The sequence below is a fragment of the Podarcis erhardii genome (assembly GCF_964252035.2).
Source record: "Podarcis erhardii genome assembly, chromosome: 8".
Lineage (NCBI taxonomy): Eukaryota > Metazoa > Chordata > Lepidosauria > Squamata > Lacertidae > Podarcis > Podarcis erhardii.
The window spans coordinates 25,190,354-25,218,060 of record NC_138499.1 but is presented as its reverse complement, the minus strand read 5'-3'; the positions used below and the strand labels follow the sequence as shown (position 1 = coordinate 25,218,060).

Here is a 27,707-nt window from a genome sequence, read left to right as displayed (position 1 = left end):
ATCAGCTTTGGGAGTTTCCGTGAGGCAAAGCCGCCCAGTTCAAAATCCATCGAAGTGTATAGCAGAACACAACTCTGAGCCCCCAAACACAAAGAGATAACTCTTCTTGAACAAGTATGAGCAGGCTGTCAGAAATACCTCAATTTCTTCCGTTTTCAGCCTTTGCTGCTCTATTTCCATCACAGGAAACAACCCCATAACTTAAAAACAACAACGCGATAATTCCTCTTATATTGCACATTCAGCTAACCTCTGAGCCAACTTTTTCCACAGCTGTCATAACAAGCTGACTGTTAGATGCTACTAACTGTACCAGACGCCCCCGTGTACCATGCAAGTTTCTTTCCTTTGCCCCAGGGCTTTAAAAGTCTAATCCGATGTTATCCAAGCCACCTCATGTACTCTCAGGTATATGATTTCCTGTATCCCTTGGAGGAGAATCAAACGGAAAACATCGTTAGGAAATTATTAGATTATTCACAGATTTAGGAGACCTTTCTAGCAATTAAGTGGATATTAACCTGAGCCTATTGTTTCTTTTCCACATTTCCTATTCGGCATCATGAATTAGCTCCTTTTGATCTGCAAACGTCAACAAGGATTTCTAGAAATTCAGTATAAAAATAGAAGCATTGCTCAAGCTTTCTTCATTTAGGCTGTCCTCTCTCTCTCTCTCTCTCTCTGCGCCTCTCTCTGTCTCTTTCCATTTAGCCCATGGTTGATGAATAAGCTCCTAGGTAATTATTTTGATGTTTTGATGTCATTTTTGTGTTCTGACACTCTTAAGCTCACATACTTAAATTTTATTTTATTTTATTTATTATTATTATTATTATTTAAAAAAAGTTATGGGCACCATAGTTTAAGAAGGATATTGACAAGCTGAAAGGTGTGCAGAAGAAGGCGACCGAGATGATCAAGGAAGGGTCTGGAAACCAAGCCTTATGGGGAACAGTCGAGGGAAAATTGTGTAATGCTTTGTCGGAAGTGAGATTTGAAGGGATGGTTGTTTGGCACATGTTTGCAGCCTCCATGCGACACCGGTTTATGCTAATTCATTTCCTCCAAGGTCTGATTTCGACTTGGGACATTTCGCGTAACCCTGTTAATGTTTTTCTCTTGTTCAAATGTTTTTTGTCTCAAAGTTCGCTTCCCTATCTTAATGTGTGTGGTTAAGCATGTCATCTTCCTATCTTGTATAAACTATGGAAATGACAGGTTTCATGACTCAGACTGGACTGCAGAGTAGGTGTGGCAGGGGGACGGTCCTGAGGCAGAGAATATATGCTCCGAATAGCAAAAAGGATGAATTTTTTAGAAAGTTGGAAGAGAGATTATGGGATTATGTGGATGAAAATACAGTAATTATGGGAGATTTTAATGGAGTAACATCGATAGAAATGGACAGAACGCAAAGAGAGAAAACATAAAGTTCAGGTAGATTACCACTCTCCATTTTCCACTTAATTGAGAATTTTAATTTATATGATGTCTGGAGAACAAAAAACCCAAGTGTTATATACCCATTACTCGGAGGCAAAAAAATCTGGGAGACAAATCGACGCAATATGGCTAACAAAAAAGCTGATGTTATGTTTAGAAAAAGCAGAAATACTAAACAGATCGATATCAGATCATAAACCAGTATCGGTAATAATGAAATTTCAAAATCATATTAAGGGAAGGTGGAGAATGAATGAGGAGGTATGGAGAGATGATCAAAGGGTTAAAAGGGCAAAGGATATATTGAAAGAATTTTATGAAATAAATGAAAATCAGGATACGGATAAAAAAATGATTTGGGAAGCGAGCAAAGCCTATATGAGAGGTTTTGTAATACAACAAATGGGAAAGATAAGGAGAAATAAAGATAATAATATTATGGAAATAAACAAATAAGAGAGAAAGAAAAAGACCTAGTGAAAAACCCAAAGAATGAGGATATCCTCCAACAAATAAAGAATTTACAAGCCCACCTATCAAATTTAATAAATAGGGAAGTAGAGAAAAAAATTATATGGACGAAACAAAGATATTTTGAACAGGCAAATAAACCGGGTAGGATGCTGGCATGGTTTATCAAAGAAAGACAGGTAGAAAGAGTAATAAATAGAATTATTGACGAAGAAAAGGAAATCATTGACCCAAAACAAATTAAAGAAAGTTTTATAAAATATTACAAAAATTTATATAAAGTAGAATTAAAAGAGGAAAAGAAAATTCAAAAATACCTATCAGAAAATAGACTACCAGATATAGAAGATGAAGAATATGCAATATTAAATTCAAATATTGAACTTGAAGAGATTAAAAAAGTGATTAAAAAAATGAAGGAGGGGAAATTGCCTGGACCAGACGGAATCTCAGTAACATATTATAAAAAATTAGAGGAAATAATAACACCCAAATTGCAATTAATTATGAATGAAATTTTAGATAAAGGAGAAATACCTAACAAGAAGAAGAAATACCTGGCAAGAAGCATTAATAACCCTTATCCCAAAGCAAGGTACAGATTTGAGACTTATAAAAAACTACAGGCCAATATCTTTATTGAATATAGACTATAAAATATTTACTGGAGTCCTTGCAAATAGAATGAAAACTCTGCTAAAAAGGATAATTAAAAAAGATCAGGCAGGATTTTTACCAGCCAGACAAATAAAGGACAACACTAGAATAATTATAGACTTAATAGAATATGCCGAAATGAATTCAAGTAAAGAAATTGCAATGCTTTTAGTAGACGCTGAAAAGGCATTTGACAGTGTCTCTTGGAAATTTATGATCAAAACATGTGAAAGCTTAAATTTAGGTAAAAGATTTATGAATGGAATTCAAGCAATCTACAAAAAACAAACAGCTCAATTAATCCTAAACAATGAAATTACAGAAGAATTTGACATCGAGAGAGGGACGCGACAGGGATGTCCTTTATCCCCACTCCTATTTATAACAATATTAGAAACTCTATTAATAGCTCTGAGAAAGGATGAAGAAATAAAGGGCATATGTCTTGGGACACAGTGTTATAAAGTAAGAGCATTTGCAGACGATGTGATCATTACAACCGAAACACCAAAAGAAAGTATAAATAAAGCATTGGAAAGGATGAAAGAATTTGGTGAAGTAGCAGGATTCAAATTGAACAAAGATAAATCGAAATTGATAACTAAAAATATAGGCGAGAAAGGAAAAAAGGAATTAGAAGAAATAACAGGACTAAAAATAGAAAATAAAGTGAACTATTTAGGGATATGGATTACAAATAAAAATACAAATTTATTTAAGGACAATTATATTAAAAAATGGAAAGAAATTAAAGGAAGTATGGACAAATGGGGAAAATTAAAACTATCATTAGGAGGAAGAATATCTATGATTAAAATGATGATACTCCCCAAAATTCTATTTTTATTCCAAACGATTCCAATTGTAATAGGAACTAAATATTTTATAAGCTGGCAAAGAGACCTTGCAAATTTTATATGGCAGGAGAAAAAAGCAAGGATAAAATCAGAAGTAATGATGGGCCCAAAAGAAAGTGGAGGATTCGCAGTGCCAGATTTAAGGAAGTATTTTTAGGCAGCGTGTTGGTGCTGGATAAAAAAATGGATATTATTAAAAGATAATGAAGTCCTGACATTAGAGGGCTGGGACAAAATATATGGATGGCACAGCTGCTTATTCTATGATAAAAAAGAACAACACAAAAAATTTACAAACCACATAGTAAGAAAGGCTCTATTAGATGTCTGGGAAAGAACAAAAGGAAAAATTATTGAGAAAACTCCCCAATGGGTTTCGCCAGTGGAAGCAACTACAACATTAAAGAGTAATGTAAAAGGGACTTGGCCAACATACAGGGAAATATTAGAGGAAGCAGATGGAAATATTAAATTAAAAACTTACGAACAATTACAAACATTTAGAATAAATTGGTTACAATATTATCAATTAAAAGCAACTTATGAAAAAGACATAAAAAGGGGGGATTTGAAAGTAAAACCTCAAAATTAGAAAAGGAAATACTACAGAGCGATCAAAAAATACTTGCAAAAATGTATAGACTATTAATGAAAACCACCCTAGAACAAGAGACGAAAGGGGAAAACATGTTAAAATGGGAGCACAATTTGGGATATGAGATAGATCTGGAAAGATGGAAAACTTTTTGGGAGGAAAATATAAATTTTACTGCTTGTGATTTATTAAGGGAGAATTTCAGAAAAATTCACCACAGATGGTACCTAATCCCCGACAGATTGTCAAAAATAAATAAAAGGAACAGCGACAAATGTTGGAAATGTAACAGAACAAAAGGTACATTATATCACATGTGGTGGACTTGCCCAAAGATTAAAATCTTTTGGGACATGATCCATGACGAAATAAAAAAATTGATAAGGACATCACATAAAAAAAGACAGAGGCATATTTATTAGGAATCTTAGATAAAGATATCCCCAAAGAGAAAATTAACTTATTTCTATACGCGACAACAGCGGCAAGAATTTTGATTGCTAGCTACTGGAAAGAGGAAAGCATCCCAACAAAAAGAGAATGGTTGGGGAAACTTTGCGAGTACCTGGAATTAGCAAAATTGACAGATATAATAAGGAGAAAATCCAAAACTATGGTTATGAAGCAATGGGAGTGTTTAAATGATTATTTACAAAATCAGGGCTCAACCACAAAAATCTGGTTGTGTTTAGAATAACCTTGTGCGTAATATATATAAAAAAAATACAAAGAGAGACATTAAGGAGACCCAAAGGGAAAATAGGAAGAACAGAGGCTCTGAAGAACGGATTATTAAAAAAGGCGTGAGGTAAACGGTGGAAGTCGTTTTTTTATGTTTTTTTCTTTTTTCTTTCAAAAGAAACAATTTGTTTAAGGTAGAAAAGGAACAATTTGTTTAAGGTAGATAAGGACAAGATGAAATTATACAATCGAATGTAAATGTGGATGGCTATGTATTGTGAGTGCTTATCTATTTTGAAAAAAATTCATATATGATCTTTTTTTTTACTTTTTATTCTCTTTTTGTTCCCTTTTTCTTTATTCTGATATCTTACATTTCATTTCACTGTGTTATCATGAATGACATTTTATAGAGGTATAAATAACTGTAAATATGAAAAGAGACAAAATATTCTCTAATTCCTTTTCCTTGGATAGATGTATTTGTTTTTTTCTTTTGTATTTTCTTTTGTTGTGATTATGTATGTATTTTAACTTGTATTGAATAAAAATTTATTTAAAAAAAGAGAGAGAGAGAGAGAAGCTTCATCTACCTGCTGCACTATGGTTAAGAGTTCAACCAAGGCTGCAAACCAGTGTGGTTTGGGCTTTATTACTCAGGAAGTCTGGGGTAGCTCAGTTGATAAATCATGAGACTCTTAATCTCGGGGTTGTGGGTTCGAGCCCCAAGTTGGGCAAAAGATTGCAGGCCATTGCATAGGGTTAGGTGACTCTTGTGGTCCTTTCCACCTCTGATTCTAAGAAAGCCATAAATCAGGGATGGGGGAGGTTTACCATTCCCAAAGGCCACATTTGCATCTGGGTGGCATTTCAGGGCCACATGCCTGTGATGAGCAGGCTGGAAAGTGGACAAAGCAACACATGGTATACAGTTCACGAGTTTCTACATGGCATGCCCCTCCTCATCCTGCAGGCAAGAGCCGTTATCAGAGATCAAGGACTCATTTTGGACAGGCAAAACAGCACAGGGAGGGCTGATGAGAGGTGCTGGGGGAAGTCCCAAGATAGAGAGGTCTGGAGGGCTGTGTGTTTGCCCTCTCCACAGGTATGCGCTTCCTGATCCCTGCGCAAAACCTTGGGCTGGGTTGCTGGGCTCCTCTTTCAGCGTAGTAGCAGGAGCAGTAACAGCTAACAGGTGTCAGCTGACGCACGCCACTTTCTGCTCCCCCACAATGCATTGCCAGTTGGGGGCACTGTGTGTGTGGAATGGCAGGCGCCAGCCAGCTAGGGGACCATTAAGAATATAGCAAGAAGAGCTTGCTGCATCAGGCCAGTGGCCCATCTGCTCCAGCATCTTGTTCTCACAGTGGCCAGTCTGTGGGAGACCCTGGTGCAAAAAAAATTGTCACCCCCCCATTGACAGCTTGGAGTAGGCTTGGGAGTCGTGGGTGGGTGCTGCATGTCACCCCCTTAGCGATGACACCTGGGGTAGTCCGCCCCCCTTCCTATGCCTCTGCGCCCCCATCCCCACGACTCTCAAGTACCCTGAGCTGTCGGGGGAAGGGGGGCAGCTATGCCGCTTTGCCAGGGCCCTGGCATAGCGGCACAGCTCATCCTCTGGGGCACTGGCAAAGCGGGAGCCGCTTACAGCGAGCCAGGGAGGCAGGGAGGCTGGGAGGGGGCCCCTGGCTCGCCGTAAGCGGTTCCTGCCGGCGGTGGCGGCATCCCACCAGCGTCCGTATGGCGCTCCAGCGGCGCCGGTGGCAAACCACTATGTACAGCGCATGTGTGGCGTCGCTACGTACAGCGCATGTGTGCAACACCACACATGTGTCGTATGTAGCGGATTGCCATTGGCACCACTTGAACGCTGTACAGATGGTGGCAGGATCCTTTGTTTGCGGCTGCAGCCTCAAACGGAAGGTCCTCCACATGCGGCTGCGGCCACAAGATGGCTGTTTGCGCTACTGCGCTGGGGCAGCAGGGCAAGCAACCCACGGGGTGCCTTCTTTTCACCCTGAAGACATGGAACCGGGGGCACACCACCACCCCCGCGACGCCACTGGCAGGAAGCAAGCACAGCAGCACTCTCAGCTTCTGCTGTTCGGAAGCGCTTCTACCTGTGGAGGCTGACTATTGTCACTAGGGCTGGTCAGATACCTTACTTTAGAGAAGACATTCTTTGGTTTAAAGTAGAGCTGTGCTAAATAATAATAGTTATCCCCCATGTGTTTCATTAGTATTCTCCATCAGGTAATGAGAAAAGGAATTACACCAGTAAATTATTAAAGGAGGAAGTAATTTTTGGTGAAAATTCTCATGGGGTGCAGTGCAGGGTTTTGTTGTCCTTGTTGTGCTTTCAAGGTAGTCAGGAGTGAGTGTCTTTTCATTCCATAAATCAGTTCTTTGCCTGAACTCTTCAGCCTTGCTTTTCCTGAAGATCCCATGGTGCCCAGTGTTGGGTTCTTCTGTTAGCACAAGAAAGTGGGGTGGAGTGGGGGGGGGATTATTATTTAATTGAATTTGTACACCACCTTTCACCCGTAGATCTCATGTCAGCTCACAGCATAAAAATGCAATATAAAAACACTAAATACTTAAGGAGAACAAGAGCAGAAACAAAACAAAGAAGTAATTAAATTCATCCAAGGATCACAGGGTGGTTTACAATATAAAAACGCAAAAATACATAGCGTGGTAACAAACAATACCGCCTACTCTGTGCCTGACAGGTGCTGGCTTTAATTTGTTTTAAGTGAAGCTTTTTTATTTTTAAATATTTTTTAAGATGCATTGCAGGAGGTTGGGCTAGATGTTCCTCTGGGTCACGTCTAACACTACAATTCTATGATTCCATGATTCTATGTGAGCTCCTATGGACCTTTTTCAGGTTGGGAAGTGTAGGCAGCCTGGAGGCAGCAAGGTTTTGAAGAAATGTTTACTGGAAGGGGAGCTAGGAGACACGCCACCTATGGCAACCAAAATTCTGAAGAAATTCTAAAGCACCTGGAGAATGAGGCAGAAAAACAGAAGTCTCTTGTTCAGGGAAAGGTAACTTTTTGAGAAACGGGGGCCAGGTTTCAACATAGCACTAGTTTGAAGGCTGTCTGGTCCAAGTCCAGTTTATAGATAAATAATAAAAAGAAGGGAGAGCAAGGGACTAAGCAGACAACTAGGCCGTATTTATGTTTGAATTATGGTAGTTATTGTTACATGTGCAGCTATACATGTAAATAGACATATGCAAGTTTTCTGCAAGTCTGCCTTTAGAGGGATGTGTTTCCTCTATTTGAATTACAGCAATTTCTACATGCCTGTGGGTGATTAGCTATCCCTGTTTCGCAGTGTGTAAGTAGCACTGTAGCAAAACACAAATGAACAGAAATGTCATCCTGCCAAGTTAGAGAGGTGGTTGTGCAGCTGTTGGCAGTGGGTTGATGGCAGGCCTAATTCTCCCTTGGGTTACATGGCAGGCATTGGGTCTCCAGTAGCTACCCAAAGACGCCTATGATGCTAGCCCTGCCAAGAGCATCTTGGTTTGCATTTCCCGTTCTGTATCCTTTTGTGGGGGGATGTCTATGGGTAGCACCTGTTCAGATCCCCCTTCTTTTTTTAATGCTATGAACCATGACAGGTAGACGAAGGCTCCATGTTCAGAGTCAGTATAGCGATGAAGATCAGATGTTTGCTGGGACAAGCGGTGGTGGAAATCTGTTTGCTTTTGCACTCTGCTTTTAAGCTTCCTGGAAGCATTTGGCTAGCCAGTTTTGAAAACAGAATGCTGGACCAGATGGCTCTTTGGTCCATCAGAGCTCTTCATATGTTGCTATTTTCTTTCTCTCTCGAGGCTGTGGATGAGCTAGCAGGGCTTGCCCTTACGGAGCAAACGGAACTGCGTGTGGGGGGAAGTACTCCCTGACCTTGAGACAACTGCTATGCTGGCGATCTGAATCAAATTGTCAGCTGTCGACACAGTATTATCCATGTTGCATTCAATCACAGTGCACTGCTTCCAGCCGTTCCCCCTCCTTCTCTCCAGCCTTGGCCTAGTTCATGGGTGGCCAGTGCAGTCGCCTCCAGATGTTGCTGGACTCCAACTCCCATCAGTCCCAGCCAGCATGGCCAATAGTTGGGGATGATAGGTATTGCAGTCCAGCCGCATCTGGAAGGCATCATTCTGGCCTAGTTAAAGGCCTTCTGCAGGCCTGTGTATAAAGCCTGGCCAGGGAGCTGTGGGTTAACCCTGTTCATAGCCCAGTTAAACTACAGACAACAGATAATACACCATCTAGCTCAAAGGCCATCAAACTAGAGAAATGGTTGTGAACACCACCACCACCCTGGAGGCCCCTTAATGTAAGGGTTAATTTTTCCTCCCTGCTTGTAGACTCCAGATAGATTGTCCAGTCACAACAATTAGTGTCTGGGGGGAATTAACTTTCCCTGGGTGCAATGCACACCCCAAAATTGTCCCCACGTTGCAGTGGCGGGGACTCTTCTGCTGTAGCCTTCTATCTGTCAAGTCTAATTTCAGTGAGGAGATGGGGCCTTTCAGGTATAACAGAGGCTGCTGCAGGTTAATGTGTGCCCGCAGGCACTGCGTTGGTGACCCCTGAATTAGCTACTCCTTTTCACCATTCTGGTGGCACAATCTTTCCTGTACAGCTATGTGTTTGTGTTTTCCCCATTCGTTTCTATGCAGCATACCCTTCAAGTGTCCCGATTTTCCCAGGACATCCCGGAATTGCAGAAGCCATACTGGCTTCTGATTTGATCCTGGAGTGTCCCATTCCCCCCTCCTCCATTGCCACAGCCACCAAACTCAGGGAGGATAAGCTTGCAGTGGGGCTGTGCTCTCGCTTCAGATCTGTCTCTTGTGAGAGTGAAGCACCAAAACACATGTGTCCCAAATTCAGCAGAGGAGTGTTGGAGGGTAAGAAATACTTCCAGTGGATTGTGTCCTGTAGTCCATTAAAGGGGGGGGGGGGGAGAATAATCACAAAACTTACAGAAGAAAGTCCTTCCAACCTGTGCAATTTCAAAGCACTTAAAAAATAATAATACATGAACTAATTAGCAGTCCGCCCCTGCACGGAACAACTTGATGCTGAGAATATTCTTCTTTGTAGAATAAAGTTCAATTTTGCATCTGGGATTAGTTCTTTAAAGATAAGTCTGCTTTATTCTTATGACAATTATAATTAGCTCTTAATAAGGGTTATGAAGTTTTAAAAAACTGAAACGGGGACTGGGTTTTAACTTTTTTTTTTTTGGCAGAAAATAAAGTATTCCAGTGTGAGGTCCTATTGTTACAAAGCCTCTTAAATGTCAGTTTAGATACATCTATAGGTTTCTTTTATCTCTCCCCTACCATTCAATGCATAAGAGTGTAATATTTAGCATTCTAATTGCAGCTTGGTTAATTTTAAAAGGAACGGATAATGGTTGTGTGTCCCCTTTTATGTATAGCAATAACGAGTATTTGATATGCATTCTGCATCTTAATTCTTTGCCATGTTTTTTTTCCTGTTAGGAAAAGACCCTTAGAAGCATTTCAAAGACTTCTAGATACCAACAGTTCTTACTTGTCAGTTTACTTAAATAATAAAAATGACATATTATTGAGAGAGGATTGAGAATGCAGAGGACATAACTGAATGCGAAGCTTTAAAACAAGAGGTTGAAAAGGAGAGGCTGGCTGCCCTTACTCAACTTGATCTGCAATGTTTCTGGAGAAATGGATTACCCTCAAGAGTAGTACCACCTGGAACCTTGGCATGCAGCATGGCAACCGCTTCTAAGACTCCATCCACCAGGGGGCAGAGCTTAGTAGTAAAGGGTTTGAGCTCATGCACTGATGGCCAGAGCCAATGAGTGAAGGTGCGAAGCTCTTCCACCTGTGGATGGAACCTGTAGAAAAATCTGTGTCAAGGTGCACTGCTTTCTCATGTGCTAAAAGTTGCCGGCCATCAAGCAATATATCCATATAGCATACTCACAAGACAGCAGTGCTGCATTCCATAGGTAGTCCTTTAAGCTGAACTAAAGTGAGTGAGGGACGCGGGTGGCGCTGTGGGTTAAACCATAGAGCCTAGGACTTGCCGATCAGAAGGTCAGCGGTTCAAATCCCCGCGACGGGGTGAGCTCCCGTTGCTCAGTCCCTGCTCCTGCCATCCTAGCAGTTCGAAAGCATATCAAAGTGCAAGTAGATAAGTAGGTACCGCTTCAGCGGGAAGGTAAACGGTATTTCCGTGTGCTGCTCTGGTTCGCCAGAAGTGGCTTAGTCATGCTGGCCACATGACCCGGAAGCTGTACATCGGCTCCCTCGGCAAATAAAGCGAAATGAGCGCAGCAACCCCAGAGTGGGTCACGACTGGACCTAATGGTCAGGGATCCCTTTACCTTTACCTTAACCTTAAAGTGAGTGTTGGTGTCTTCAGTTGTTATCATTTAGTTTTAAAGATGACCACCCACAAACTGGCCTTGCCTTTCTGCAACTTCGCAACTTTCACTTCGCAACTTTCGCACGCTCCCAAACTGGAGTAGCCCTTGAATAGCTTTATGACTGACTGTTATCTTTCCACACCCCCTCTCCCTCCTACAGATTGACCCATAAAATTTAGAGCGGAGAAAAATGAAGCTTCTGTATTTAATAGCTCTCATTTGCCTGTTTCCTCAAAGCGAAGAGAATCCATTAAGCAGTGACAATGCCAGCCCCCGAAGATCATTTGAAGACATTAAGAGGGAAATAGCGGGCTATTCAGATGTTGCTAAGAAGATTATCGACCTTGCCATCCATGGCAAGGCTCAGAACAGATCCTACGAAAGGCTTGCATTCTTTGTGGACACTTTTGGGCCGAGAGTGAGTGGTTCCAGAAATCTAGAACTAGCTATCCAGTACATGAACAAAGTCTTGAAGGAAGATGGCCTGGAAAATGTCCACCTGGAGCCAGCAAAAATACCCCATTGGGAAAGGGGGGAAGAGTCAGCAATGATGATGAAACCACGGAACTACAGCATTGCCCTTTTAGGGCTTGGTGGCAGCATTGGGACTCCTCCAGAAGGTAATGTCTGAATTATTTTAGGGTATATGTACACTTCCCCACCAAGCGAGATATAACAAATCAATAAAATACAAAGTTAAAATTCCAAGAGTTGAAATGCATTAAAACAGCATCACAACAGCAACAGAATGTTGTGGGAAACATCAGTCATAACAAACACCTTTGTTAGGGTCAAAGAAGAATTTTTTTTCTTTCCACAGCCAAAAATAAGTACCGTATTTTTTGCCCTATAGGGCACACTGGCCCATAGGGCGTACTTATTTTTGGGGGGAGGAAGGAAATAAAGAATTCCCCCCCGAACTTGCTGGGCTGGGGGCAGGGGAAGCCCGAGCTTCCCCCAACCCCACCCCCCAGAACGGGTCTGGGAGCGATGGCGAGGTGAGACTTCCATTTGCTTCATATCTCACTAATGAGCAATGGGGGAATCGATTTCAGTTTCCCATTTTTTCCAGTCTTAAGTTCAGTTTCCAATATTTCTGCATCATCTGCATTTTAGTGTATCTTTCTCCTAATCTACACATTTTTGTATACAACTTCGGCCAATATTGACATTTTTCCAAGCAGCTTCCCCGAAAGTTCATTTTCATATGTTCTTTTCTTTTTTTCTTTTTTTTTAAAAATAATTTTTATTAATTTTACAACATAAACAAAAAACAAACAAACATAACACGACTTCCCCATACCTCCCCTTCACTGCATCCTTGTTTTAAAAATTTTTAGCAATCCTTCATCCATTTTTAAATTTAATTCTCTTTAAAATTTTCTTAAGCATAAATTTTTGCGGCTGTAATTCTTTATATCAAATCCCTTGACATCTTAACATTCCGAAATTTTACAACAATTTTTAAGGTAAATTTTAAATTTTTTCCAGTCCTCTTCCACTGTCTCTCTCCTCTGGTCACGAATTCTGCCGGTCATCTCTGCCAGTCCCATAAATTCAGTCACCTTGGTCTGCCATTCTTCCAGAGTAGGTAGTTCTTTAGTCTTCCAATACTTTGCCAAAAGAATTCTTGCTGCTGTTGTTGCGTACATAAAAAATGTTCTATCTTTCTTTGGAATCATTTGGCCTACCATGCCCAAGAGAAAAGCCTCCGGTTTCTTTGCAAATGTCCACTTAAGGATTTTCTTAATTTCATTATAGATCATTTCCCAGTAGGCCTTAATCTTCGGGCAGGTCCACCAAAGATGATAAAAAGTTCCTTCGCATTCATTACACTTCCAACAGTTGTTATTGGGCAAATGATATATCTTTGCAAGCTTGACTGGGGTCATGTACCACCTATAGATCATTTTCATTATATTCTCTTTTAAGGCACTACATGCCGTAAATTTAATACCTGTGGTCCATAACTGCTCCCAGTCAGCAAACATAATATCATGACCAATATCTTGTGCCCACTTAATCACATATGTTCTTTTCATTAATATAGCCACTCTTATACACAATTTACTCCTAACATAGACATTTTTTTGTGCACACAAAACTTGGAGAGAAGCGTGAATTTTGAAGGATGGGTGTGTTTCTGTTTGCATATTGTTTTAGGAGGTGTGAATTTGGTAGGTTTGCATTAAAATGCAAACTGAAATAAACTCCTCTTCCTATCACAAACTTATTGCTGCAATTTGCCTGGTGTGTCAAAATGATCTTTTGCATAATCAGTTGCATATTTGGAAGTCACTTGTGAACACCTTGGTGTGGAAAACATGAAGTGGGTGTTTGTGTTTATTAGGGCTTTCTATGAATGTACATTGGGCTATGAAATATGTGAGGCGTTTTTCTTACCAGTTGACCCTCAACATTGTCAGCATCGCCATTGAGCCAGTGCCACGAACTGGACTCATCTACTTCAGCCCCGACTGGGCTAGGCGAGCTGGGTAGCACTTCCAGAGACCACCTTCTGCACAGGAACAGGTCAAAGTACTGTGGACTCACAGCTTAGAGTTGTGAGCACCGGATTTACTCCAACAAGAAGACAGTCGTCGCACAGCAGAGTATAGCAGTGTACAGCAGAGTATAAATGACTCGGAGAGCAGCTCTGTAGAATATCTTCTTTTAATCTATAACTACAACTATAATACACAACTATATACAGAGCTAAATAGGTCTAAGCATAAATGAATGCTGCACTGAGTGTCTGCAGCTGCTCTTAGCAGCAACCTTATCTCTACACACGATCTCTAACACTCAGTCTCTCTCTCTCTGACACACTGACTGACTGACTGACTCTTTGATGTGGTGCTGGAGCAGAATAAGTAGAGAGCAGAACACTGCTCCTCCTCTCTGGAGAATCAGCAGACTCATCAGGAGATTCTTGGATATGGGAGGGGTGAAATCTCCTCAAACATATCATATTCCCCAGCCCCCTGGTGACTAACCATTCTCTCCCCCCCCCCCCCGCTTTGACCATCAAGAGAAATGGGGAGCACATGATGGAAAACATAGTCCTGGAAAGAAACATAAAGTTAGAAAAGAAAGCATTTTCCTTGATACACATTGGCTTCCTCCCATCTCAGTGGAAACTTCTGTAGGTATTGGAGCCAATTCCAACAAAATGATTTTCCTCTGTGGAAGAATACTTGTGAAACTTTGTCAGGCTGCAAAATCCACATATTTTTCTGGCGAGATCCGTGAGCAGTAGCAGACCTGAATTAATTCCCTGCTCTCAGATCTCTCTGGCAGAATCCGCTTGGACTCGTCATCCTGATGTAGTGTTGGAACCTTGCCTCAGCCATGACTGTTAATCTGCAACCCTAAGCAGATCCTGCAGGAAATAGGTCCCCGCAAATTTACTGGGATGTTCTTCTGAGCAAAGCTGCTTTGGGTAGAGCTACCTGGAGCCTTCACCACCACAGGGCACCAGAAAAAAAGTAGCTTGCCAAAGGGCCAAATTAGACGAGATGATAAATGTGTTTAACATGTCTTGTTGTCGTTTAGTCGTGTCCGACTCTTCGTGACCCCATGGACCAGAGCACACCAGGCACTCCTGTCTTCCACTGCCTCCCGCAGTTTGGTCAAACTCATGCTGGTAGCTTCGAGAACACTATCCAACCATCTTGTCCTCTGTCGTCCCCTTCTCCTTGTGCCCTCCATCTTTCCCAACATCAGGGTCTTTTCAAGGGAGTCTTCTCTTCTCATGAGGTGGCCAAAGTATTGGAGCCTCAGCTTCAGGATCTGTCCTTCCAGTGAGCATTCAGGGCTTATTTCCTTCAGAATGGATAGTTTTGATCTTCTTGCAGTCTATGGGACCCTCAAGAGTCTCCTCCAGCACCATAATTCAAAAGCATCAATTCTTCAGCGATCAGCCTTCTTTATGGTCCAGTTCGTACCATGGTGCCTGGGAAGAGGGCTTAATCCTACCCACCCCATCCGCGGTTCTGCAGTTAGTGATGTAAGAAGGCATCATATACTGTAGTGTCCTGTATTCATTACATGCACCACTGTTTCCATTTTACTGCAGTTCCTCTTCACCAAAATTGATGCTTTTTGTATCTGTCTGTCCTATCCGCACTCCCATCATCATAGGAGTGCTCTTGCAAACTCACTTGACTCTCCCTGTTTTTTAAAATGTATTTTTTTAAAAAAAAATTGAGGGGACATGTTTCCTACGTTTTCTGTTCTTAGAAAACTGAGCATAGCAATTTTTTTTAAAAAAAATTCAGCTTTGATGGGGCTTGCACAGACTGTGAAAGGGAGGCGGCATCTCAAGGCCTCCCTAGCAGGCGACATATTTCATTAATGCAGCAAGGAGCTGTCAGGAATAGCTCCTGTTCTTCCTCGCCTTGATGAACAATCATGAGCACATGTTATTATGTTTTCATCGCTTGATGCAGTGTGTAAATGGAGCACTGGGATGAATTACCTGGTGCCAATTCTGCTCATCTGTTACCGAAGCGGATACGTCATGTAGATTGCAGTGCCAGCCAGCACAGACCTCAATTCCCTCCCCCCTTTTTTTCTTTTCCTACTGGAAAATGAAAATCTGCAGATCCCTGGCTTCATTTTCGCCGGCTCTTTGGATGACCCTGTCACTGAGACATTTCTTAGGTACACGGCTGCCCTCTTCATTAGAAACTGCTGCAGCCTATCGGTTCACCTCACTTGAATGCCAAGCAAACTTCAGTAGATTTCTCACTCAGTACTCAGATTTAGCATGCTTGGCACTTGGTGGGGGACGGTTTGGGGAGGGGGAGTTTGGAAGCCCAGACAGCCTGCCAAGTTAGATTTTTCTCACCTTATCTATTCCTAGAATCAAAGGTCTGCCCACAACCTTTCTTAATTTATTTCCCCCCTAGTTGTAGGCAGAAGCAGCATATTTTCGATGTGTAATGAATTTTCAATAGGAAACCAGTTTTGTGTGAACTGGTCTGAGCTGCAGTCTGGTGAGCGTCTGCACTGCTATTTTTCTCGAAAGAGAGGTTCTGGAACTCACCACGAATGCCTCCCTCTTTCTCTTAGCATGGCGATGGCACCCACATGCGAGCTGCTGGAACTGAGTTCCGGTGAGTTCCCCCTGAAGAAAATGTCCTGGATGCTTGGTGTGTCTCGCTGCCAACGTCACAGTATCTCCCCGCCATTATTGTTTCACTCCTGCCTGGATTGGATTTCAACCCTCTTGCCCACACGCAGTGCCCCTCCAGCACCTTCCTCTATTTGGATTAAAAACAAAACAAAACTGAATGGAGAGCAACTGGACAGCATCAGCACACCGGCAGCACTGAACTTCCTGCTTCCTTGTTGTTTATAAGCTTGTACTTTGGTCTTGCATCAGATCAAACACAGTGGGAGCAACTAAAGGAGCTCTGAAGGATAGGGATGCTTGTGGATTTAATTCAGTCCGTGTTTCTACATGAACCCAACCAGGTTCGCACTTCCTGTGCTGGTTCACAGAGTGGAATGTGAAGAGCTCCCAAAGGATCTTTGCCGACTGGGTGAGCGGGCATTAAAATGTCAAATGTGAGCAAATGTGAGCAAATGTATAGTGGTCCACATATGGGCAAAATAATAATAATAATAATAATAATAATAATAATAATAATACAACTTTGCATAGAATTGTAGAGTTGGAAGGGACTCCAAGGGTCATCTAATTCAACCCCCTGCAATGCAGGAATACCTTGATAAAGATGTCAACCTAGGGGGGGGGGGAAGGCAAATTCCATGTTAGGGGTCATGAGAAAAAGAATCAAAAATAACATTGCCCATATCATAACACCATTATAGAAATCTATGGAGAGATTTATGGCATGCAGTTCTGGTCACCTCACCTGAAAAAGGAGCTGTGAGGAAAAGTTACAGTGTTTGGAGATTTTTAGTTTACAAAAAGTAGAGTCAGTGGGGTGTATGGAATGTGCATAGATATTTCTGTCTCTCACTTATGGGTTCTACACCCATAGGTATCCAATGAAGCAGAAACTTGGAAGATTCCTGACAGACAAAAGAAAGCACTTTACACACTGCATAGTTAACCTGCAGGACTTGCTACTACAAGATGGCGACCAACTTGGATGGCTTTGAAAGGGGTTTGGAGAAGATCAGTGTCTACTAATAGTGATGGCTGTGCACTAACTCCAGTATCAGAGGGAAGGCGCCGAATGCCAGTTACCAGAGGTAGGGGTGGGGCTCAAATGATTGCAGTAGCAAATCCTGCAGGTTAACTCATCACATGTTGAGGGAGTGTTTCTGTCAGAGCTTTGGATATTACATCTTTATATAGCAGCCAGGAAACGGGCAGCGGTTTCCTGTTGAAAACTTCTTTAGTGCAAGCATCTAGATAAGACTACAGTGGAACCTCTGCTTACAACCATAATCGGTTCCGGAGGTCCGGTCATAACTAGAAACGTACATAAGTAGAGGCGTACTTTTCCATAGGAATGGAAAAGTGAATTGATCCGTTCTGTGGGTTAAACCACAGAGCCTACGACTTGCTGATCAGAAGGTTGGCAGTTCGAATCCCCGCGATGAGGTGAGCTCCCGTTGCTCGGTCCCTGCTCCTGCCAACCTAGCAGTTCGAAAGCACATCAAAGCACATCCCGCTCTGGCGGGAAGGTAAACGGTGTTTCCATGCGCTGCTCTGGTTTTCCAGAAGCAGGTAAGTCATGCTAGCCACATGACTCGGAAGCTGTACACCGGCTCCCTCGGCCAATAAAGCGAGATGAGTGCCACAACCCCAGGGTCAGTCACGACTGGACCTAATGGTCAGGGCAAAATAAAAAAATTCCTTCCAGTAGCACCTTAAAGACCAACTAAGTTAGTTCTTGGTATGAGCTTTCGTGTGCATGCACACTTCTTCAGATACACTGAAACAGAAGTCACCAGACCCTTCTATATAGTGAGAAGGTGGGGAGGGGTATTACTCAGAAGGGTGGTGGGATTGGGTGATTGGCAGATAGCTGTGATGAGCCTGTTGACGACTCTTAACGACTGCAATAGGTCTTACAGGAAAAAGCAAGGGGTGAGAAGGTGAAAAATGGCTTTGTCATGTATAATGAGATAAGAATCCAATGTCTTTGTTCAGACCAGGTCTCTCCATGGTTTTAAGTTTGGTAATGAGTTGCAATTCTTATCTCATTATACATGTGTTAAGAGTCGTCAACAGGCTCATCACAGCTATCTGCCAATCACCCAATCCCACCACCCTTCTGAGTAATACCCCTAACCACCTTCTCACTATATAGAAGGGTCTGGTGACTTCTGTTTCAGTGTATCTGAAGAAGTGTGCATGCACACGAAAGCTCATACCAAGAACTAACTTAGTTGGTCTTTAAGGTGCTACTGGAAGGAATTTTTTTATTTTGTTTTGACCATGGCAGACCAACACGGCTACCTATCTGTAACTAATGGTCAGGGGTCTCTTTACCTTTACCGATGAAAAACACCCCCTAAAACAGCAATTTAACATGGATTTTACTGTCTAACAAGACCATAGATCCATAAAATGAAGGCAGTAATCAATGTACGGTACTATAAGATAGTATTGTAGATGAAAAAAAAATATTTATTTTCTTATGTTCACTGAGGGTGGGTGAGCCTACCTGGCTACAAGCTGGGGGTAGGGCAAGGGTCAGTAAAGAGCTGATTCACTTCGGCCAGGGTCACTTTTTTTTCCTGCCAGGCCAGGTTCTTCTCTGGACTTCCTCAGGTTAGTTCCTTGGTGGGGTTTGGGGCTGCAGTGCGCCCTGCTGTGCCTCTTGCAGGCGGCACCTCTTCCACAGCTTTGGGGGTGGGATGGGGGCCCTCTCCCCAGCAGCAGAGGCCTCAGCGCTGCTCCACAGCCGGCCAGGCGAGCTCCGGGCTGCTTCAAGGCCTCTGTTCGTATCTAGAGGAAAGTTCGTAAGTCGAAGCACCTACTGAAGGTCGTAACTGGAATCGTACGTAAGTAGAGCCGTACGTAAGTTGAAGTTCCACTGCAATTACAATTTACAGTTACAAATTGAAGAACAAAAAGGAGACTTTAGTGCTTTTTCATTCTTTCCTTTGGCCTTGGCACAAACCAAGTGTGTGTGTGGGGGGGGGTTGTGACATTTGTTCCAGCATTTAGCTTTTACTGACGTGTTTTGCGGCTTCTAGGTGAAATGCAGTGGTGGAATTCCAGGCATCCATTACGACTTCTATATTTAGCAGCCGAGCCTTGCTCTTGTTGTTGAACAGTTTCCACTTACTTCTGTAACTCGTCTGCAAGATTGGAGCTTGAGCATTGTGGTCATCTTGCGAACGATTTTGTAAAAACCATGAAACGTGCTTCCCAAATGTACGCTCAGTGAAAATATATGTAGTATGAGCACACACAAAAACCATCCCATCTGGTTACCACTGTTACCTATAAACATTTATTTGTTCTCTCAGGCAAGGCCACAGAGTAGGCAGAGAGGAAATGTTTATAGTGGGTGTTTTTTGTTTCATTTTTACTTTTTGCTTAAGAGTTTATTTGTACTAGAAATTCAGAAACTGCAGATCTTTGGGGTTTTTTGTTTTTTGTTTTTAGAAGAAGCAAAGCCTACTGAGAGGAATTACTTCAGGCCGGCCACTGCTTTTGTGTTTTTATAAATCACTTTCACATCCACCCATGGGTTAAAAAATATCTGTATATGAAAAACATTGGTTTCATTTCAAAGAGGACTTCATGAAAGAGAATTTCCTGGCAGATTCTGCCCTGTATAATAATGTTTCATGTTACTCAGCAACCAAGCAAAACAATGGTCAGATTGTATCAATACTTTGAAGCTGTGTGGTGTGTTTAAAATGGAAATAATTGAAGCCCTGCAAATCTATATTCCTGACAGGAGACATAATGTCATTGTCCCTTGTTTTATTTTATTGAATTCTAGCGTATTGCAGGAATGATAAAAGACACACATGTGTTATCTTGGAAATATGGGAGTGTTACTGTGCTGGGAACTGCTATGGGTCAGCTTGCCCTCTGTCATATGGCTGGCCATCCCAGGTTAAGACTCCTCTAATGCAGCCACCTTTCCTCTTCCTTAGAAATGTACACATTGCTGTCAACTTGCATATCCATGCACAGGGCTGGTCCTCCCATTAGGCAGGGTGAGGGAGTCGTCTCAGGCAGCTTATTTGGGAGTTGCTTCCAGACCACCTGTTTATTGAGCACATGTCTTGATTGGTTTGCAAAAAGTATGCAGGGAGGTTAGACACTAAGTGTTGACTCTGATTTAGGGAACTTTGATTACGTTGCATCAACAAATGTCATCCCATACTTCTCAGCGTGTTTTCCCATCGCTCTCCTTATCACAACAAGTCCAGTTTTTTGGGAGGAACAGGGTTTGTTGTGCAAGAGGTCCAAACCAACTTGAATTGCACAACCTGAACTTGACAGTACATGACTGAATCCCATTTAAAGAGCCTTGGGTGACATGAAAGAGGAGCAAATTGTTAGGCATTTAACTTATTATTACCATAAGGGGAAGAAAAGATGTCTGTGGCATTTTCTACCTATGGTGCCAAAATGTGGCTAGTCTTGGGTACTGTGTGCCTTGACATGTGGGGACGGGGGCACTATTTCCTGCTTCATCTCAGTTAGCGAAGTGTCTGGCTCTGCCCCACTACCATGGGAGCTGCCTCAAGTTGGGGGTTTGGGTGCCATTATTGGCAGAAGAGTGGAAGACAGAACAGATCTGACCCATGAGCCAACAGTGCACTTATGCAAGAACAAAAGAGAAGCCTGCTGGATCAGGCCAATGGCCCATCTGGTCCTGCGTCCTATTCTAACAGTGGCCCACCAGATACCAGTGGAATGTGCAGGATGTGTACCAAAGCTCTTCCTGGTACCTTGTGTCCCATCTTGATTAATGGGAGGGAGGGATGGTGGAGAAGTTTGGCCCAGTTCACATTTTAATGAAATCCTAATTTGAGAAACAGTATACATCTGAAACGCAACTGTCAGGGCTGCCTCTAGGTCCCAGCTCACAGAGAACCAACGCCAGGCTGATATTATGTACAAAAGTCTTTATTGAAGTATAGTTTCCATTTTAAAGCCAGAGCGTGCAACCCTACATCTAGACTCTAGATCGGCGAAGTCCTATCTGAATCACTTCCCCTTCCGCACCAGTTTAAGATCCTAGCCCTGCTCCACCTTCTGCGCTGCTCTCTCCTCCTCTGGGTCCTCCTGCCCTCTGGGGCATTGCCCTTCCTGGACTCTTCCGACGCTGAGTCGCTTAGCTCCTCCCCTTGCCTCCGGCGTGCTTTAGGACCCGGTTCCCAATCCTCACTCTCTGCTGTCCCGCGCTCCTGTACATTTGAACTTGCTTCTCGCGCCAACCCAGTGACCTTTCTCCTAACCGTTACACTGCTTCTATCGCTGCTTCCCTCTTCCGTGACACTGGCCGGATCTGACCTCCCCTCCGTTGTACGACTCTCCGAGGAAGGCGTGGTCAGCTCTGCCTCGTCTTCTCTCCCTGGTGGGCGAAGTACTGGTCCCGATGCCTGGGACCCTTCCCCCCCACTCTGCTCTGGTGGGGAAGCTGGTCCTGATCTCCAACTACTGCTCAGGGAGTCCCTGCTCCCCCCTTGCTCCTGGGGCGTTCCCCTTGGGACCCCCCTACCCCTGGCCACTTGCGCTCCCTTCTGTGAATCTTCCGATTCGCTGGAGAGGCTTATGGAATCCCTCGGACCACTGTCTCCTCCTACACTGCCCTCTGATTCCTCGCCCTCGCTCTCCATCTCCCATCTTCCCTGTGCCTCTGCTCCTGAGCCCCTGACAGCAACTGTCCTTCAAAATTTGCACGCAGTTCTTGAACCAAAAAATGTGTACAAAAACGCATATAGCTGGGGGGAATGTGCATACAAATGCATATATTAGTGAAAATAACATACCCCAAAGCATTTGGTTAAGGGGAAGTGCTTGCAAAAATGTGTATAGTCGGAGGAATCCGCACTAAAATGCTGATGGATTGTCATAGCAATGTTCCTTTTAATATAAAAATTGCAAACAGATGCAATAATGTAGAGAACTTAAGACTGGAATATGAGAATCTGAGGGAAACGGGACAGATATGGCCTTCCCTGGTAGGAGGAGATGCCATTTAGATTTTTCAGGCACTGAAATGTCTTTGGTCAGGCCTGTCTCCATAACTGTCCCAATTTTTCATTTTCAGGCATTACGGCTGAGGTCTTAGTGGTGACTTCCTTTGACGACCTGCAAAAAAAAGCTCAGGAAGCCCATGGAAAGATCATTGTTTACAACCAGCAGTTTGTCAGCTATGGTGAAACAGTCCTGTACAGAGTTCGAGGAGCAGTGGAAGCAGCTAAAGTGGGAGCGAAGGCATCTCTTATCAAGTCTATTACTCCGTTTTCCATCCATAGGTAAGGGCTTGTTGCTTGGTGCGAATCAGACTTCACCTCTTCTTTCATCTGGGGGTGGGGCAATCCTGTGGCAAGATCTGCTGGGGTGAGCAGCTCAGGAAGCATTGGATCTCTCGCAGCTGGCTGATTCGTGGCTCAGGTAGCATTAATCCTCAACCCCTTCTCAGCTAAAGATACACTGATGTAACTTGCTCATCCTGGCTCAGCTGAGCAAAAGCTGGTGCAAGTCCCCCAAAAGGGGCATTCTGGGGGTGTAGAGGTGGTAGGGGGATGCGGGTGGCATTGTGGGTTAAACCACTGAGCCTAGGACTTGCCAATCAGAAGGTCGGCGGTTCGAATCCCCGTGACAGGGTGAGCTCCCGTTGCTCGGTCCCAGCTCCTGCCAACCTAGCAGTTCAAAAGCACGTCAAAGAGTGCAAGCAAGTAGATAAATAGGTACTGCTCCGGCGGGAAGATAAACGGCGTTTCCGTGTGCTGTTCTGGTTCGCCAGAAGCAGCTTAGTTATTCTGGCCACATGACCAGGAAGCTGTCTGTAGACAAACGCCAGCTCCCTCAGCCAATAAAGCGAGATGAGCGCAGCAACCCCAGAGTCGGTCACGACTGGACCTAATGGTCAGGAGTCCCTTCACCTTTAGAGCTGGTAGGACTAGAGAGAGTAGACTTAGACTGGATTCGTGACCTGGAAACCTGGCATGGAATGCTATTCTAAAGGTTTGTTTTCCCTCTGCCAGGTGTAGGCAGAGCAGCAGCAGCAGCAGCTCCTCTCCTGAACAGGGTTTGGATCAGGTGTAACTTGATGCCTACTTAGCTTGCACTGGCCTGCTTTATGCCTGCTTCATGTACACAGGATCACTCCCTTAGTGTTTCATATTGCCTCCATGCTCTGAGGCAGGTTTGCTCCCAATAAAGAAAGGATATTTGGATTGGAACCGTTTGCTGTGTATATTATATTGTTGTTCTTCTACTGGTAGTTCAGGTTTGGAATTTGACCTCCAAAGACTCTCGATAGCTGGAGCCCCAGGCGTTATTCGTGAAATTCCTGGCTATGTGATGAGAATGTTGAATGTCATCCTTTTAAACGTATTTAGCACAAGTTATGGCACGTACCTGAGAGAGTAGAGCATGAGACTCTTAATCTGAGGATCGTGGGTTTGAGCCCCACTTTGGGCAAAAGATCCCTTTTAAAAGGAAATTTTATTTTCAGTTTTCAAAATAACAACATTTTTACTTTTGTAAATACATTTTTGTTGTTGTTTAGTCGTGTCTGACTCTTCATGACCCCATGGACCAGAGCACACCAGGCACTCCTGTCTTCCACTGCCTCCCGCATTTTGGTCAGACTCATGTTTGTAGCTTCGAGAACACTGTCCAACCATCTCGTCCTCTGTCATCCCCTTCTCCTTGTGCCCTCCATCTTTCCCAACATCAGGGTCTTTTCCAGGGAGTCTTCTCTTCTCATGAGGTGGCCAAAGTATTGGAGCCTCAGCTTCAGGATCTGTCCTTCCAGTGAGCACTCAGGGCTGATTTCCTTAAGAATGGATAGGTTTGAGTCTCCTCCAGCACCATAATTCAAAAGCATCAATTCTTCGGCGATCAGTGGATCTCTGGCAGCCGGCTGTAAATACATATCCAATTCAAATTTGCCTTTAAATGGCTCACCTCCTCCCTGGTTTCCATTTTTTCCTTTTTATTCTCCTTGCATATAATTATATTTCTCTAATTAATTTCAATTTCTTTTCTCTTCCTAATTCTGTTATTAGTTCATAAACGTTACATCAAACCTGCTAATGTTTTAACGTTTTGACAGTGTTCTTTAAAGTAATCTATAAAGTTTTCCTATTATTGATTGAATTTTTTCCCCATCTTGGTGCCTGATCTTCACGGTAAGTTTAGCCATTTCAGCGTAGTCTATCATCTTAGTCATCCATTCTTCTGTCGTTGGGACATTTTCTTCTTTCTACTTCTGGGCAAGAAACATTCTAGCCACTGTAGTCGCATACATAAACAGTCTCTTTTGCTTCCTCGGCACTTCTCCTATTACCCCTAGTAAAAAAGCACCTGGTTTTTAAACAAATGTACTCTTAAACATTTTTTAAGTTTCCTTGTATATCATTTCCCATTTTTACACGTCCGCCACATATCAGAAAATGTACCTACTTTCTCCTTACATTTCCAGCATAGTTTTGAAGAATTTTTATACGCCTTAGCAAGTTTTACTGGAGTCAAATACCATTGGTACATCATTTTCATATTATTTTCTTTTAGTGAACTACAGGCCGTGAATTTTAAATTCTCTTCTCCACAGCTTTCCCCTTGATTCAAGTGGTATATTATAACCTATGTTTTGGGGCAAAAGATTCCTGTATTGCAGGGGGTTGGACTACATGACTCCCTCGGTCCCTTCCAACTCTATCATTCTATGACTAACTTTCGCTTTGGAGTAATACCAATGACCCCAATAGCATTGAGAGGAGAAGCAGTCCAAATCAAATGTAAACCATTGGAGAAGGGGGTGGGGAAAATGAAGGCCTGCCCAACTTACCATATTTTTCTGTGCATAAGATGCCCCCCATGTATAAGACGACCCCTATTTTTTTAGCCCAAAATTAAGAAATACAGTGGTACCGCTGGTAACAAACTTAATTTGTTCTGGAGGTCCGTTCTTAACCTGAAACCATTCTTAACCTGAGGTACCACTTTAGCTAATGGGGCCTCCCGCTGCCGCCTCCACACGATTTCTGTTCTCATCCTGGGGCAAAGTTCTTAACCCAAGGTACTATTTCTGGGTTAGTGGAGTCTGTAACCCGAGGTGTTTGTAACCTGAGGTACCACTGTAAATAATTGCAACATTCCGTGTATAAGATAACCCCCAACTTTAAACTTTAAAAAATTGGGGGGAAATATACAGTGGTACCTCGAGTTAAGAACTTAATTCGTTTTGGAGGTCCGTTCTTAACCTGAAGCTGTTCTTAACTTGAGGTACCACTTTAGCTAATGGGGCTTCCTGCTGCCGCCGCACCACCAGAACATGATTTCTGTTCTTATCCTGAAGCAAAGTTCTTAACCCGAGGTACTATTTCTGGGTTAGCGGAGTCTGTAACCTGAAGCATCTGTAACCCGAGGTATCACTGTAGTCTTATACACTGAAAAATCCAGAACATTCTTTGAAATGCCTGCTGGAACAGATGCCTCTCCATGCCTACAGATGCAAGGCTGGCTCAGTTTTACTGCCTGAAGTGAAGTAGCAAATATGTATTTATAAAGATACATACCACCCTCTCATAAGATATTGGGGCATGAATGCGAATGTACACACAAATCAAGGTGCATAATGCCCAAGGGCAGCAAGTTATTGTGACACCAGAGGCAGAAAATAAAACAAGCCGCCTCTCACCCTAGCAGTGAAAATATATCAACAAGAAATCAAAAAGGTCTTAAATTAGTTTTAGTTTCCATAAGCGATAATTATTATTTTTTTGGTAGAAATAGTGATATTATTCCTTATTAGCTATTCCTAAGTTGAGGTGCTTCTAGTGTTTAAATTTTTTATAATGTTTATTTCTTAAAAAAAATTTTTTATCACAAAGAAATGTTTATTAAGGGACATTTCTGCTATCTCTGTTTTACAGAGTGGGGAGTTGAGAGGTAGTAATTTGCTCAAGGCCATCCCAGGGGCTGCAATTTGAATTCAAGTGTCCTAGTTTCAAGTAAGAGTCTGATGGTCAATGTGGTCCCTCCTGTTTGTTACTTGAAGAAATTATTTTCATTGTTCCCAAATTCAACATTGCCTAGAATCAAAATTGACAGCTTTTTGCATACAGGTTCTGTGATACTAGGATATTTCCAAACATCCACCAAAATTTATCTTTATTGACTAAAACTAGGCATATGTGAAACCTCCTCTGAGAGGTTATTGGTGGCATTATTGACTCTTTTGGCTTCTCTCAAGAAATAACAAGCACATTCATTACAAATTTTGCTTTAGACCAAACACTAGTGCTAACTGAAAGAAGGACACATTTTGCTTTGTTTTGACTGTATGTTTTTAAATATTTTTTCCAACCCAGAGGAGTCCATTTTTTGAGGCATCATCATGAAGACTGGCCCTATCATTAGGCAATGGGGTGACTGCCTTAGGTAGAACATGCTAAAGGGTGGTGTTGAGGGAGCAGAGACAGAGATCTTTGTGCCAGGCGACTGGCCCTGCGTTCCATGAGCTACTTAGTGGAGGATGTTGACCCATTACCAGTGTTCAAGATTCAGTTGCCACTCCAGTTGGCTTCTGTATGTGGAATTAGTAGGGAGGGCATATTGTCTTTTACCTCAGGCAGCAGAACATCTTGGGTCTGATCACTTTGGCAAATGTAAGGTGTACTTCGGCCTTTTCACTGTAAAGAAATGAAGCAATAGCTTATTCCCACCCCACAGCATATGAAAATGGAATCATGGCATTTCAGAAATGAGCTCTATCTAACATTTATGATATGCAAGTGGATTGTAAAAACAGTAGAAAACTAGTGAGGGTCTTTTGAGACAGCCTGTCTGCAGTCCTGGCTATTAAAACGGGTTGAGCTTCAGACTATTGGTCCTGATTTCTGAAAATCAGAAAATTGTGGGGGGTTTTGCAGGGAAAGCGTAGACTTTACTAAAAAACCCCAACAAGACCAAAAGAAAAAGTCTGCTATTGTGAGTCTGCTATTACTGGTCAGTCTTGTCTGTCCTGGTAGTGTCTACTATAACTGGCAGTGGCCCTCCAAGTTCTTTGGCAGAAGCCTTGAGTCTTGCCAACTATACTGAAGTGTTGAACTGTGGGGTCTTGTGTGTGTGTGTGTGTGTGTGTTCAAAAGTTTACAAATTTCATGCACAATACTTATTTTCCAATTAATATTCATTTATCATTTAACTTCCCCTCCACCCCTGCATGGTTTCCCCATATTTTCTAACATTGCTGCATATTATAATTACCGAATGCCCCATCCTTTCTGCTTGTTCCCAGATACATGTTTTACTGCAGTTCTTCATTCAAATCCTATTTGCATTTTTACATGTTTACAATAGCTCTTTAGATACTCTACAAAAAGTTACCAATCCTCCTGAACTATGGGATCTTAGACATGCA

At 42.6% G+C, this 27,707-nt stretch overlaps 1 protein-coding gene across 3 annotated transcripts in view; it reads left to right on the top strand.

The window, feature by feature from the left end:
* Nucleotides 1-27,707, top strand: part of CPQ (carboxypeptidase Q) — a 197,679-nt gene that overhangs the window by 25,192 nt on the left and 144,780 nt on the right. For 2 of the 3 annotated variants that reach the window (XM_081874470.1, XM_081874471.1), the window contains exons 2-3: nt 11,309-11,768; nt 22,380-22,587. In XM_081874470.1, the coding sequence (XP_081730596.1) occupies nt 11,339-11,768; nt 22,380-22,587 (638 nt within the window). In that variant the 5' untranslated portion in view covers nt 11,309-11,338. Of the gene's footprint in view, nt 1-5,760; nt 5,810-11,308; nt 11,769-22,379; nt 22,588-27,707 lie in introns of those variants that run through there. The other variant, XM_081874472.1, reaches the window with a different exon arrangement.